Raw genomic sequence first — 14,545 nt, 5'->3', positions numbered from 1 at the left:
CCTTGTCAAAGTAGACTACTTCCAAATGGTCACCTTGGGCTATTATCTTTTCTTACTCCAACCACAACAAATTTATTCCAGGCAGGGTCAAGGCACACTCTACCAGACCCTTGAGTTCATCCATGGATTTTTGAAAAGAGATGGACTCTAGACATATTCTAGAAGCAGCAACTTGGTACTGTGTACATATTTTTACAAAGCATTACAAACTAGATTTGTTTTCCAAGTCTAGGTTAGACTTTGCTGGAACCATTCCCCAGAGGCACCTTGACCCTTCCCCTCTCACTTTCCAGAAGTTCTAAGCTGTGGTAATCTACCCATATAGCTTAGGCTACAGCAGCTGTGATCAGTATATTGAACGTAGTGCAGTTGTGTATGTAAACTTACCATACCACTAGATGTTTGAATAGTCACTGCTTCAGTCATGCTCCATCCATCCCCTTTGATTTTGATGTATTTTTATGCCAGGGTCTGGATATGTTTTTACTTTTCCTAGCAATGTCCTCGCAGGGTTTGACCTCCCGCTCTCAGTTTGCATGAGGGCTCTGAATGGTCTGACACCCAAACCTTTCTTTGTCAGTTCAGCTTGACCTGTCTAATTTTTTGGGTGTGTGGAAGGTGCCTTGGAGTTTCAGAAGCTGCCAGCTCCTGTGTAGTATATAACCCATAAAGCTTAGGCTGCTGCAGAAGTGTTCATTTAAACATCATCTGTTATTGTAACCTTACTCACACAACCATACTTTTCCCATCAGTTCATCCAATTTATATTTGACCAGCGTACAATATGTACTGTGCTTTATGTGGAGTTAAGTATTTAATTCCTCCAGCATGTTCTATTTATGTTTCAAAAGAGCTTAAGAATGTGAAGTAGGTCTGACAGGATGGAGTCAGTTGAGGCTATTTATGCAAGGCTGTGGTCATCTCTTATTAGCCTGTATTATATTGAGAAGAGGGACAGTCCTTTTTGATCTGTATATTTTTTTGTGATTTATGTGTTTGAATTTTTTTTTTCATTTTTAGTAAGAAAGGGTTGTGGCCTCTTTAGTTTTGACAAGTGCTTGAACAGGTAACCAAATGAGGTATGGCTTGGTTTGAGAGTTTACAGATTACCTATTTCTTAATTCTGTAGTGATCCATTCAGTAGCCTTACATATGATACTGGTCACGTTTATTGGTCTATAATTACTCAGTTTATTTTAACAACACACCTTTATGCATGGGGATGACTGTTGCTGTCCTCCATTCATCTAGCCCAAGGCCTTTTTTGAGGCTGATGTAACAAGCTCTGTAGGTGGATCTTACAAGTCATGTTTCAGGCTGAATTGTAGGTAGGCTATGTTATCAAGCCTCATAGAAGTAGTGTTTTTGGCATTGAGTAGAGCTTTAAGGATTTGTTTTTGGGAGGTTTGTGAAAGACTGTAGATACAGGTATGTAATATAAGTCTATAAGAGGGGAGAGGGAATGAAGTTTGAACTAAATTTGTATGCTCGTTATCCTCTAGGTCGGAGTATGTTATCACCATTAGTATTCGCTCTGTGCAGTGCTGCACATTGTTTCTGAAATTGTTAGCATAGTTAAAGAAGGCTTTGCAGTTATCCTTCACCTGGGTTGCTATTTTTACCTCTACTTTGCTTGATTTCATCAAGATCTGGATTTCCTTTTTAAGTTTAGCAAGAGTGTTGTTGGCATTTTGAGAGTTAAAATTTATTTTTGCATGCACTGATTTTTTTATGATATTGCCTGTTTATATTAGGGTTTCTCTTTAGGGGTTTATTTTTAAGCTTGACATTTTATTTCCTTATGAGGGTGAGAACCACACTAGGAAAACCCTCTTTGAGTCCAAACACTGTTCATACTTGTGTCAGTTGGTAATTACACATAGCCTGCAATTATTCTATCAGTGTTTCTAGGATTTCAAACCATTGCATGATTACCCAAATCAACTCTTTTGGAACATTGTACAGTACTCACAGTAAAAAAGCAGAATCCGGTACAATAAAAGGCTGTCCAAATTATAGGCAGTACATCCAAAATAAGCAGCTGTAAATTCAGGCAATATGACCAAAGTAAAAGTTTTGAAGTTTAATAACCCAAAGTTAAAAGACAATCCAATACGACTGTATCACATATAAATAGGAAAGAACACTTCCATATATCAATTTGTTGAGCGCTTTCGTCTCCCAAACCGGAGACTTCATCAGAATAATTTAAAATACAACAAGCACTCTTTTATACACAACATTTTAAATCAATTAACTCGTTACCTAGTTGAGCATAAAAAATTACCTCTTAAGGGTATAGGGTTAAAAATGAACAAACAGTGTGTTTTCGTGACATTCCTACTTAAACTGTTACATCTCTTGGAACATTGTTGTGTACTTCAAGTCTAAGATTGCCCAGTTAGACTCTTTCTTCATCTGCAGCAGCTTCTCTGTCTCAGTGAAAATATCGAAACAGTTATACCGCATTTTGATCTGAATCCTGAATTTTCATATTCCATATTTCTTTCTACCATTCTACATATTTATATATCACATCACCCTGTCCAGCACTTTCATGCAGTGTGAGAGGGGTTTGGTACCTCTGTACTTCCACGGTCACAGATGTCCCCTTTGATCTGATGATGTCTCTTCCATCCATTCCTTAATGGATGGGTTATCGGATCTGACTTCGGCCACTCTCAAGCTTTGGATCCAGTGCTCAGGCTCCTCACGTTACCCATAATCCCTTGCAAGGAGAGTGAGATACCCCAAACCCATTTGCCATTTGATTGATATAGACATGGTCTCCTTTGCGTAAGCTTGTGATGGAGAAGTGTAATTTTTTTTTTTGATGTTTTTATCAACTTTTCTCCTTCTTGGAGTATTATTATTATCTCCAACTCTTAATATCTTCTCTTACCTTTTAAATAAAAAAGATTTATCTAGGTTTTCATAGATAAGTTAGTTACCTGCTTCCCCTGCTTAGGTTGCCAATTGGCACCTTTTCTGTTTTAGTACAGTTGTTAGGATACTTAGTAGTTCAGCGTGTTGTGGTAGCTGTTATCTAGCCAGATGTTTGATGTTTTATTGTACTACTTGCTGGAAATATTGTTGACCTTCTTGTCCTGTCTCCTGACAAAAAAAATTGACTTTGTGATTGTTGTCTGATAAGCCTTCAGGTTTTAAAAAATGTGTAGCTTGCAGCGATAAAATTCCTAAATCTAGTGGGTATGCCAAATGTATCTGTTGCTTGGGAGGTGCACACTTGAATGAACAGTGCAGCATCTGTGTGGCCTTTGGACATGGAGCCCTTGTTGAGAGGAGTAATGAATTGTTTAAGAGGCTCCTTCCTGCCTCTGGGGAGAAGTTCCCTCTGCTTATTGTTCTACTACTACTTCTGTTGCTTAACCATTGGCTATGAAACCAGCTGATCTTTCAAAAGCTGACAAAAGTCATGAGAAAGCCAAAGAAAAAGAGAAATCTAAGGAACCATAAAAGCAGTAACAGGGTCACTTTTGTTCTTCAGCTCCAGCTTCTAAGATGTCAAAACCCACTGATCCAGTACACGTCCCTTACCAGAGCCATATTTTTCTCCATAGCAGATCTCTCCTAGGCTTATATTCCCATTCTTCAGGAGAGGCCTGCCTATCTAATCTCCAGAACTCCTTCCACAGCTTCTTCCCTCCGCTCAGTTCTGTTCTCCAGGAGTCTTTCTGAAGCTGATGTGGAAAGGATGATGATAAGGTTCCTTAGGATGCAAATCTAGCTGCAGGTTCTTCCAGCTCCGACCCCTGTCGAGGCAAGGGAAATGGTTTCTTCACTTTCAGCAGGTCATCTCTTCTTCCCTGGTCCATCCCACAGAGTCTGGGTATCAGATCCAAGATGTACCCAGAGTATGTCCACATCAGATCCAAAGATGTGTTCTTCTTTGACTCCAGCAGTATCTCTGATTTGGTCAGCTCCAAATGGCTCTGATCCTGATGGATCTCGGAGCCAAGGTGTTGGACCTGGAGGGCAGGCTTTACTCCAAGATCCTCTGAGCCATTCCTGTCTCAGGCCTTCAGCACTGAACAGCTTAGCTCCATCTGCTTTGGAGCCAAGCGAGACCATGAAACTGGTCTTTCTTGGAAGCCACGGTTCATATTGGAAGAGGTTCTAGTTCTGTAGCTTGCTGTGCTTTTGTGGCTTTTGGGAGAGTGTTCCATCATTCCAGAAAGTAAACTTTCTCTCTGGCTCAGATCCATCCCTCCCCCACAGGATTTCCATGGGTCCTGATTGTGCTGTCTCTATCCGGTTGGGACAGCTAGTTTCCAAAAGTATTGAGCTCACATAGAGAACTCCCAATCAGCTTCTAAGTCCTCTGAAGAGTATCCCATTGGGAAGGTTCATCGGTATCATACGTGCAAAAGGAGACGCATTGACTTCCCACAGGAGTCCTTATCTGTAGATACTGAATTTGATGAGAGAGGGGGCCCATAAGATCCCCCTGTGAGGAAGTCTTGTTCATCAAAATTTTAAAACTGCTCCGAGAGAAAGGGGGTGGTCCTGAGAAGCCCCTTCCCAAGAGCAGTCTGTATTTCTTAATGCTTTTGGGGATGGCCTGTCTACTACTTGCCCCCCACACACACACACACAAACACACACACTGATGAGATGGTAGACTTAATCTTGAAATGGGCATGGAAGGCATTGGATTTGCCTATCCAGTCCCATGCAAACCTGAAAAATTTCTGGTATCAGTGAAAGATTATCCTTATTGGAGTAGGGGTCCGGCCGTTGATTCTATGGTGATGGCTGTGGCCATTAAGAAGGGTGTAGCTGAAGAGAGTTTACCTTAATAGGGAGTTTCGGGCTTTGACAGATTAGGGAAGAGAGTCTATACATCAATGACCCTTGCTCTTAGGGGAGCTGAAATATCTGGCACAGATTACTTGCTTTCAGAGAGATTTGACCAAAGAGCCCTCCAGATTTTAGAGTCCCTGTCGGCTGGAGAGAGAGAGAGTGTCTGTCCGCTCCCATTTGGCTACTCCCCAATCCTTGTCTAATGTCTTGATGTGCCTCATCTGCAGTGCCACTGAAGGTGCCTCTAGAGCTGCAGGCACTGGCTCAACTATAAGGAGGCATGCTTTGATGTACCTCTTTGATTTAGCAGAACACTTCAAGACAACCTTTATCAATGACCCCTATGATGAATCAATGCTTTTGGTCCAAAAGTTAAGGAAATGCTATGCAGGACTGAACAAGATATTAAGAGATCCTGCCTGCCATAGGTATCTGGTTTCTGCACCCCCCCCCCCCAATGAGGATGTTTTCCAGAAACAAAAAGGGAGGGAGGGAGGAAACTTTGGTTACACAAGTCTCAAAGGTTTATACTTGACACTCCTTGAGAGAGACCCCCCACCCTCTGAGACAGAGAGGGAGCTCTGGTGGTGGATGTTGCACTCATGGCAAAGGTGGCCCACAAAACCAGGTCTTTCACAGCTTCTTTTTGGATGGGGTCTATCTGTTTTCGTGAATGTTTACCCGACTCCCAGTTTTTGGAGGCAGCCCGGGAGCACTTATCCCTACACCCTACAGCTTGGATGGACATCCGTCACTCAAGGTTTTTGGGTGCAGAGGAAAATCACCAGAGACTACATCATCCCCTTTCAGTTCCCTCCTCCACCCTTCAACTTCTCAATTTTCCATTCTCCCAAAGGGAAGCAGCACCATCAAAAATAGAAAAGCTTCTAAGAAATTGAGTCATCCAAGAGGTCTCACCAGACCATCAAAAATGTAGAGTTTACTTGAGGTCCTTTTTTGGCAGTAAAAAGAATCTCAAGTCAATTTTAGGTCCAAGTTGCTTGAACAAATTTGTGAAACAAATTTCTGGATGACTGCTGTATAGTTCATATTTCCATTACTAAGGAAAGAAGACTGGATGTGCTAACTTGACCAAAAGGACACATATTACCTAATAAAAATGGACAGACACTCTAGGAGGTTTCTTCACTTCTGCCTAGGAGTCAGCCTTTACCAGTTCTGAGTCTTGCCCTTTGGCTTCACCACAACTCTCTTGGTGTACACCAAGTGCTTGGCAGTGGTTGGACCTCATCTCATACTGCAGGGATTCCAGGTGTTCCTTACATGGAGAACTGGCTAATAACCACTCCCGCAAGAAATCATCTCCTTCAAGCCATGGGCTCCTTTTTGCGACTTTGCTCATCCCTAAGCATTGCAGTAAGTAAAGGAAAATCCAAGCTTCACCCTGTATTGACCTTGAAATTTATTGGAGCCCTTTTGGACATGAAACTGCAAATCTCCAAGCTTCCACAAACCAGGATTTCCGCTGTCAACAAACAAGCACTTGCTGCTTTTTCATGCCAGAAGCCACTGGCAAAATCTATTCTACATCTTTTAGGTTTGATGGTAGCAGCTATCATATTGATTCTTCTCACTAGATTTCACATGAGAGTTCTCCAGTGGACCCTGTCAGCTCAGTGGACAGTCACATCTCAACCCATGAATTTTCAGGTTTCACTCACAAAAATGTGTAGTTCTTTTATCTAGTGGTGTCTGGAGACCCCAGTAGTCTCCACGGGCCTTCCCTTTGTACTATTTTCCCCACAAGTTACAGTGACCACGGATGCTTCCCACTTAGGCTGTGTGGGACATCTCCTGGGAAAGATGGTCGGGGATATGTGGTCCTGTGCAGAGGCCAGTCTTCACATCAACATTTGGTGATGAGAGCAGTCCTCCGAGTGTTGTATGTCTTCCAGGATGCACTCCCCACAGATGTGATTTCAGTCAAGACAGACAATATGTCACTGGACTGGTTCATCAACAAACCGGAATGAACACGATTTTACTGCTTGTCAGGAGGTCATGTGAGTCTGGCAGTAGGCAATGTCTTCCTATTGCTTTCAGTTTGCATTGCATATTCCAGGGAAGTCTATTGTTCCAGCAGACAGGTTGAGCAGGCCTGGCATTCTCCGTCATTAGTGATTCCTTAATCCAACAGTGGCAGATCAGATTTTCAGCCACTGGGGCTACTCTTACTGCAATCTTTTGCCGCCCATTAAAACATCAAGTCCAGCAGGTACTTTGCAATTATCCCCCAGGAGGAGTCACTGAAGGATGTTCTGATCCTCAGTTCGTCCCCCCCTGGTTTCTGGTGTGCAAATCATCCTACACCTTTCATTACAAAATTCCTTTAGAAAGCATTGGCAAGAAAGGTCACAGTGATCCTTGCTGCTGCTTTTTGAACACGACAGGTGTGGTTTTCCTTCCTCTGGTCTCATGTGGTTCACCTTCCCAGGGTGCTGGGCTTCAACCCCAGATCTTCTCTCTCATCTGTCCAGGTTGCCTTACCCAGACTTTCATGTCCTCATAACTAACCACATAGTTTCTCCAATTCCAATGATGTTGAAGAGACAGTCCAAGCTTTATTCCCAAGTAGCCCACATTTTGACCTCTTCAGAAAGCCTTATAAAGGCAAGTGTGAAAGGTTTTCTATCTTGGCTTCAATCAAAAGCCCCTCTTACAACTATTTTGGACTTTCTGGCATCGTGATGGCGCCAACTACTGTACTATTAAAGTACAGTTAGCAGCCATCTCCAGTTTTCACACTGGAGAAAATGGTTCTTCCTTTGCTTCTATTAGGCTGTCCAGAGGCATTCTTGGGGGTGCCATCCTTTTTCGACCACCACTCAGAGATCTGGCCCCTCCCCGGGATGCTAACATTTTGTTAAAGGCCTGCCTTGGAACTGCAGCCAGAGTTGACTTTAAATTCTTGGCATGGAAAATGATATATTTAGTAGCAGTCACATCTGTTAGGAGGGTGTCAGAATTACACCCCTTATATTGTAAACCTCCTTGTCTTTTTTTTTTCACAAGGACAGAGTTACTCTTAACAACTAATCCTTCCTTTCTACCTAAGGTGTTTTTTGATTCTACTCTTGTCAGGCTATCAACCTTTTTGTTTTCTTTTAAATTTCTTCAATAAAGGAGAATATATGTTACATTTGCTGGATGTACACAGACAGCCGCATGTTTATTTTCATACTAAAAAAATTAGAAAGACTGATCAGTTTGTCTCATTTTCCTCAGTGAAACTTGGTAAAGGAGCATCTAAAGTGACACTTTCCCTATGGTGATCTGATTGTATTTCTCATGTGTACAAAGAGAAAGATTTATCCTTACTTGACACCTCCTAAGGCTCACTTAACTAGATCTGTGGCCACATCTACAGCCTTTTTCTCCAGAGTGTTGTTTGATGCTATTTGTGTAATTGATACTTGGTCCAATGTCTGTGCCTTCATTTCTCATTGTAAATTGTATTTACTGTCAAGGTTGATAGTTGTTTTGGTTCGTCAGTTCTCTGGAATATCCTTCCATGAGACCTCCCAAGGGAACTAGTAGCTGGAGTCTTTGTCCCATCTGTTGAGGAATGGCTGGAAGAATCAATAACAGATACAAAATTTATATACTTACCATAGCAATAAATCTGTTTTGTCTACTTCTGTCCTCCTTCAACTTCCCCTTTCCTTGAGTTCTTTTTCCTTTGACTGCTGAAATGACTGTACTAATCTACCTTGGCCTCGTCATGTGCTCTTCACGTCCTAGGCTTGACAAAGGATTTCTTTATACTATGTGACTTTTAGCCTTATAAGCTTAGGGAAAATCTAATTTACTCTGGTATGATGGCAAACTTGATCTGAGATATCTCTCTCCTTGCAGGAGATTGAGTACGGGGAGGAGCCTGACCACTGGATTCAAAGCTTGAAAGTAGCCAAAGTCTGTTTTGATAACCTATCCATTGAAGAAGAACAGAAGCAAACAACATGGATCTATTGCTAAGTACGTACATAACTTTTGTTTCTTGTACACTGTCACTATAGTGCTTAATGTCCAGTCATCTGTGATGTGGCTTTCTGTCCTCACTGATATGAGGTACCCTCAGGAGGAATATTTCCCCAGCTCACCCAACATCTTGATTATATCTGATGTGATCTCGTATAAGCCTGATGCTTTTCCTGACTCCATTTTTCTTAGCACTGTTCTTTTAGTGTGGGCTGCTCTTCCTCATTCATCAGAGGTTGTTCATGAGGCAGTAGGATCTTCTTCATTCAGAAGCTGTTAGAAATACTCCTTCCATGTGCTTTTGTCGTCCTGTGGATTGAAGAGCAGACTGTTGCCATCTTAATATGATGAAGTGCCATTAGTAATTTTCATATGAAAGTGGTAAAATTCAGATTCATTAGAGATCATTTCTGTGGCAGTCTTCCATCGAAACTGTTTTGTTTTGGTATAGGATTTTTCTGCGTAGCTTCAGGATTTATGGTTACTGTTAGTGTTAACATGGGTCCAGCAGTAGGGTATGTCCAGCTCTCTACACATGTAGGGAAGTAGATACTTCAGTATCAGCACTGACATATTTCAGCATTCTGATATTTCAACTTTGTACTTTCAGCACTATGATTTTTAGTATATTGGTTTTCAGTAAGTTGACATGGACAACTTACGTGTGTGTGTGTGTGTGTGTGTGTGTGTGTGTGTGTGTGTGTGTGTGTGTGTGGCATGCATGTATTATTTTGACAACTTTGGACACAGAAGTAACTGAAAATGTATCTCTTATTCATCTCCTCAGTTGCTTTATCCAATATTTCAAAGCATGTGTTAAAAATAAAGTACCAATGAGAAAAAACAAAATTTCTGATCGATTTTAATTGATGTTGCTAATAATTAGTAACCACAAAACTTAAAAACTAAGCAACATCAAAGCCATGAAAATAAACGCATTGGATTTTATTTAAGTTTCATTGTTTTGATGTTGCTTAGTTTTTATGTTTTAAAAATAAAGTACAACTTCACCAACAGAAAATGCCCATTTATGGATTTCTTCTAACCTGAAGGAAAAAGTCCAACTAAATCCAGCATAGAAGTTTTCATCCTGCTAAGATGAATTTGTTGCAGACTCTAAGAGAACCTATCTGTCACCTAGAACATCTTGCTGCAGACACACAGGTACACAGTTTTTCTCCCACACTATACAGTTAGACCTGTCCTTCCTTCCTGGAAGTACATTTACATGCACGTGGACTCGCCTATAGCTGAGGTATTGACAGGCTCGACATAACTGAGTTTCAAGACAAGTGTAAACCTTGAGACTTTTACAAAACAAGTGAATTTGTTATTGCTAAGAAAAGCCCTCCTTTTATACCACAATAAATCATGTAATTAGTTTCATAATGACTTATTGATCCAAGATGTGGGAATTTCTCCTTTGCCTAATGCATGTCATTATTCAATGAACAGTATTATTTACATACCACTTACATCACCTAACGGTATTGTCAATGCTTTAAAGCTAGATTATTTAAACAGGGTTTTTAATAATATTTACATTACATACAGTATTCAACACCTTCAGACCATAATTCAAAATGTCAATTTTAATACTGATGTTTTCTTTCTGTTTGATGCTGTTTTTGTCAGATTAAGTAGAATTCACTTTGTATTGAGAAAAACTTGACATTTGGGTGGCTTTTTATTTTATTGTAATTTGGACAGTGCTGCTTCATTGTCGGACAAAAAATTCCATGCATTTTTAAAATTAAGCTGTAGTCCTTTACTTTTTATATGGGATATATTCATACACACACACGTTGGAATTGCTTGGCAAGTTTATTTGTAGGATTTTGTGGAAGGCTTTGGTTAAATGCGAACTATAGCCATGCTTGTTGCTGCAGTTTGAAATTTGTGGTATTACATAGCTTCAGATTCCAAAAAAGTTACTTTGTGTAAGGCCTGTTCTGCAAAGCAGGCTTACACCAGAGTAAGTCCTTTACACTGAGTGCAACTATTTTGAAACTGGACCGTAATGTGCTAGAGAGAGACAGATGGTCGCTGCAGCTCTTTTCAGATAGTATTTGATTTTGAGATTCATCAGTCTGATTTCATAATTTTTAACCCATTGTGCAATAAATGTGTAGCAGTAGATGAGGTGTGGTTGAAATACTTGTGGCTTCTGACAGTGTTTTGCAGGAGAAAGAGTGACATATTTTGTTGTGTTAGAAGCCAGAAATGATCTATTAGGACATGATCTTTGCTAGTACATTTTGTCAGTAGGATTTGTGAATTGTACTGTCTGAGGTATAATAGAAGCCTTTACAATGTTATTTTTTCGTTATGTTACATAATTTATTGTGACAAATCCAAGCTGCAGATCAACTGACCAGTGTATTGCTATATGTTCCTTTCATTCAATGAAACTTTTTTGTATGTTTGCATTGCATTTTGTTTTGTCTGGGCTATCATTAAAACATTTTGAGCCTAAGAAAAGAAATGATTCATCCTGTTTATCTTGCAGACAATGAATGACTTTGATTATTTAAAACTACTTGGCAAAGGCACTTTTGGCAAAGTAATTCTAGTACGAGAGAAAGCAAGTGGAAAATATTATGCAATGAAGATACTGAAAAAAGAAGTAATTATTGCTAAGGTAAGCACAGAACCTATTTCACTTGATCATATTCAACTGTGCTGTATAAAAATGTTATCAGCATTTTTTTAATCAACAGATCTTTCTTTCTGCTGGTACTGAAGTGCCAGGAACATTTTATAACCAGCTGTGCCAGTTTCTTTCATGTAATATGATTTTGGTTGAAAAGTTGATTATCCTCCAAGACCTCAGCTGCACAGCACTGGAAGCTTCTAGGGTTATGTAGCAGAAAGATCTGTCTGGTAGACTGGGAATACCTCTCAAATAGGGGAGCATTTGGAGATGCGGACATATAGTTACAGTATACTTTTCAGTCCTTCCTCTATCTCCTGTCAACTTCAGATGAACTCAGTGTTCATTGAAATATTTATTAAATGTTTTTTTTTTTTTTGCTTTGTGGAGAGCATTTTGCAGTATACATACAATACATCATTCCATGTTGCTTCATTTGTGTATGTATGTGTGTGTATGTCTGTATATATATATATATATATATATATATATATATATATATATATATATATATATATATATATATATATATACATATATATATACATATATATATATATATGTATATATATATGTATATATATATATATACATATATATATATATGTATATATATATATATATATATAAAAAATATACATATATAATACATATATATACATATATATATATTTATACATATTTATATATATATATATATATATATATATATATATATATATATATATCTCTATAGACACACACACATGTGGTGTGTGTGTATAAAATATACATATACACACACATATATAACGTGGATGGTTTACTATCATAAATTCGAAATTCAGAATAAAACGTGTCTGAATTTTCGAATTTAAACATCGGAAATGAACATTTCCGTATGTCCCTAATGTTGAAAACAGCTGTGTATTGTCGAAAATGTCACTCGCGACATTTCTGACAATACACAGCACTCCCACCCGTCCCGTAACTCCCTACCTAACTAGCCTAAACTCACAGTTATGCAGGGGGGCAAGCCCCCCTGCACCCCCCACACCCCCCAACTTAATATTCCAACTCCAAGATCGCACTGCAGTGAGGAAAGGGATGTATTTCCCTAACCACACTGTACCGCGATCCCCTCACATGAGCGAACGTTATAATTGCGAATGCACAGTCCATTCGCAATGATAACGTTCGCTCACATCACCTGCCGAACTATGAAGTATTCGAACATCTGTTGTTCGAATACTTCATAGCCGTGCAATTGCACGTCGGCATTGTGATAGTAAACCAATGTGGATATATACGTATGTACTTTGAAATTCTGAATTCCCAAAACATCGAATGACAGTTTCGCGAGATGAAAATCACAAACTGTTAAAACACTGAACTATAAGCACTTGCCCAACATGCCCTGTTCTACATTGTAATGCGATCCCGGGGTTGGTATATATACTCTGGGGGCAGAGCCTCCCCCTAGGTGGGTTTTATGTAGTGTGGTGTGTGTTTTTGACATTTGAGCAAGTATTTACTTCCCCTGGTTAAAATTCGTAGTTTGGTGTTTTAAAAGTTTCAGATTTTCGTTTCGCAAAACTGTCGTTTGATGTTTGGAGAATTTGAAATATTAAATTAGATCCATATCTATATATCAACATATATATGTAGATTTATGGTAAGAAGTGGGTTCAGTCGAACCCACTTCAGTCGAAGTCCGGAGGCTGAACGGCGACAGTGTTGATCCTGACATTGTTGAAGTATGAATCTTGCCCCTATCTCGACCCATGTTAAAGCCCATTCCGAGGTCAAAGTCTAGTCTTATTTCGACAGTTTCACTTTTGTGGATGTGGGTCGATGATCCCATCATTCGATGGGGTCCAGTTCAACCTTACCATAGTAAACTATATATATATATATATATATATATATATATATATGGGTCTACCTTCATTGGCCAAATTTACTGTCCACTGAAACTGATTTAGCCAAGACCAAACTGCTGAAACGCACGAAACTACAAACTGCCAAACCTTGGAACACTGAATAGGGCAGTATGCTACCAGTTCCGGATCTTCTCTTTTCCACGATGTACTGCAATCTCGGAGTTGGTATATTAAATTTGCATGGGGTGTGGGGGGTGCAGGGGGGCTTGCCACCCTACAAAAAAAAACATCAAGAATGGTAAGTTTGTAAATGTATATGTTATAATAAAGTTTGCTTAATGTTCAGTGTTTTGAGTTTTGGTAAAGTGGTGTTTCATATAATTGTTGTTTTGGCAGTTTGGTTTCTGCTAAATCAGTTTCGGTGGACTGTAAATTCGGCCAATGAAGGTAGACCCATATATCTATATGTGTGTGTGTAAATATTCACTTTAGAGAATGCATGCTCTTAAATTTGTAGTTTTATTTTTTTTCCTATATTTCACAGTATACATACAGTATGCCATTCTGTATGACCTGATAACCTCATGTGTCTGATTGCAGTCTTTAGTTTTTTCAGCTTAGGCAGAGCAACAAAGACATGACCACGTGGAAAGGCTCATTTGGTGATAGAACTTTAAGAGCACTTCTTGAGTAGTTTTCATCATTGGCCAGCATTTTAGGTTCAGTAGGTTTTTGCTGCCTTTGATGAGATTTATTCAGTTAGTTTTATAGTGTCATTTGACATAATCACTAATTGCGTTGTTCCTGCTCTTTCTAGCTGACCTTGCAGGCCATTTTAATCCTAGCCAATTTCCCTTTGAAATTGAGAACTAAGCCCTGTGCTTTGTGTCTGTGAGGTAAAAATCTTAACCATTATGCCAACCGCCAACATTACGATGTTCAACATTAGGTCATTGCTGCAGTAGCCTAAGTTGTTTGGATTATATCCTGCCCAGGATGTGACCACCAGCCATCTTTCAAAGTTTCAGGGCACTTTCATGCACCCTGTCAGGGGCTTGAAAAGAGATGCACAAAAACAAAGTTTGGGCACCAAAAGCTTCAGAGCTTTCTTGCTAGTGAAGTGCACTCCCTGTGCTGGTTTTCTGGAAGTTATGGTTGGCTAGCGAGCCTTCAAGACTGGGCAGATAAGTACCCAGCTGGTAAAAAA

General features: G+C 39.6%; 1 protein-coding gene across 1 annotated transcript in view; it reads left to right on the top strand.

Moving 5' to 3' along the window:
- Positions 1-14,545, top strand: part of AKT3 (AKT serine/threonine kinase 3) — a 2,413,182-nt gene that overhangs the window by 1,551,314 nt on the left and 847,323 nt on the right. The window contains exon 6 of the mRNA XM_044058335.1: positions 11,333-11,464. Coding sequence (XP_043914270.1) covers positions 11,333-11,464 — 132 coding nt within the window. The remainder of the gene's footprint in view (positions 1-11,332; positions 11,465-14,545) is intronic.

Source organism: Protopterus annectens, chromosome 1.part2, assembly GCF_019279795.1.
Source record: "Protopterus annectens isolate FY-2018-M chromosome 1.part2, PAN1.0, whole genome shotgun sequence".
Taxonomy (NCBI): domain Eukaryota; kingdom Metazoa; phylum Chordata; order Ceratodontiformes; family Protopteridae; genus Protopterus; species Protopterus annectens.
The sequence above is the reverse complement of the archived record's forward strand: the minus strand, read 5'-3'. Positions and strand labels throughout refer to the sequence as shown.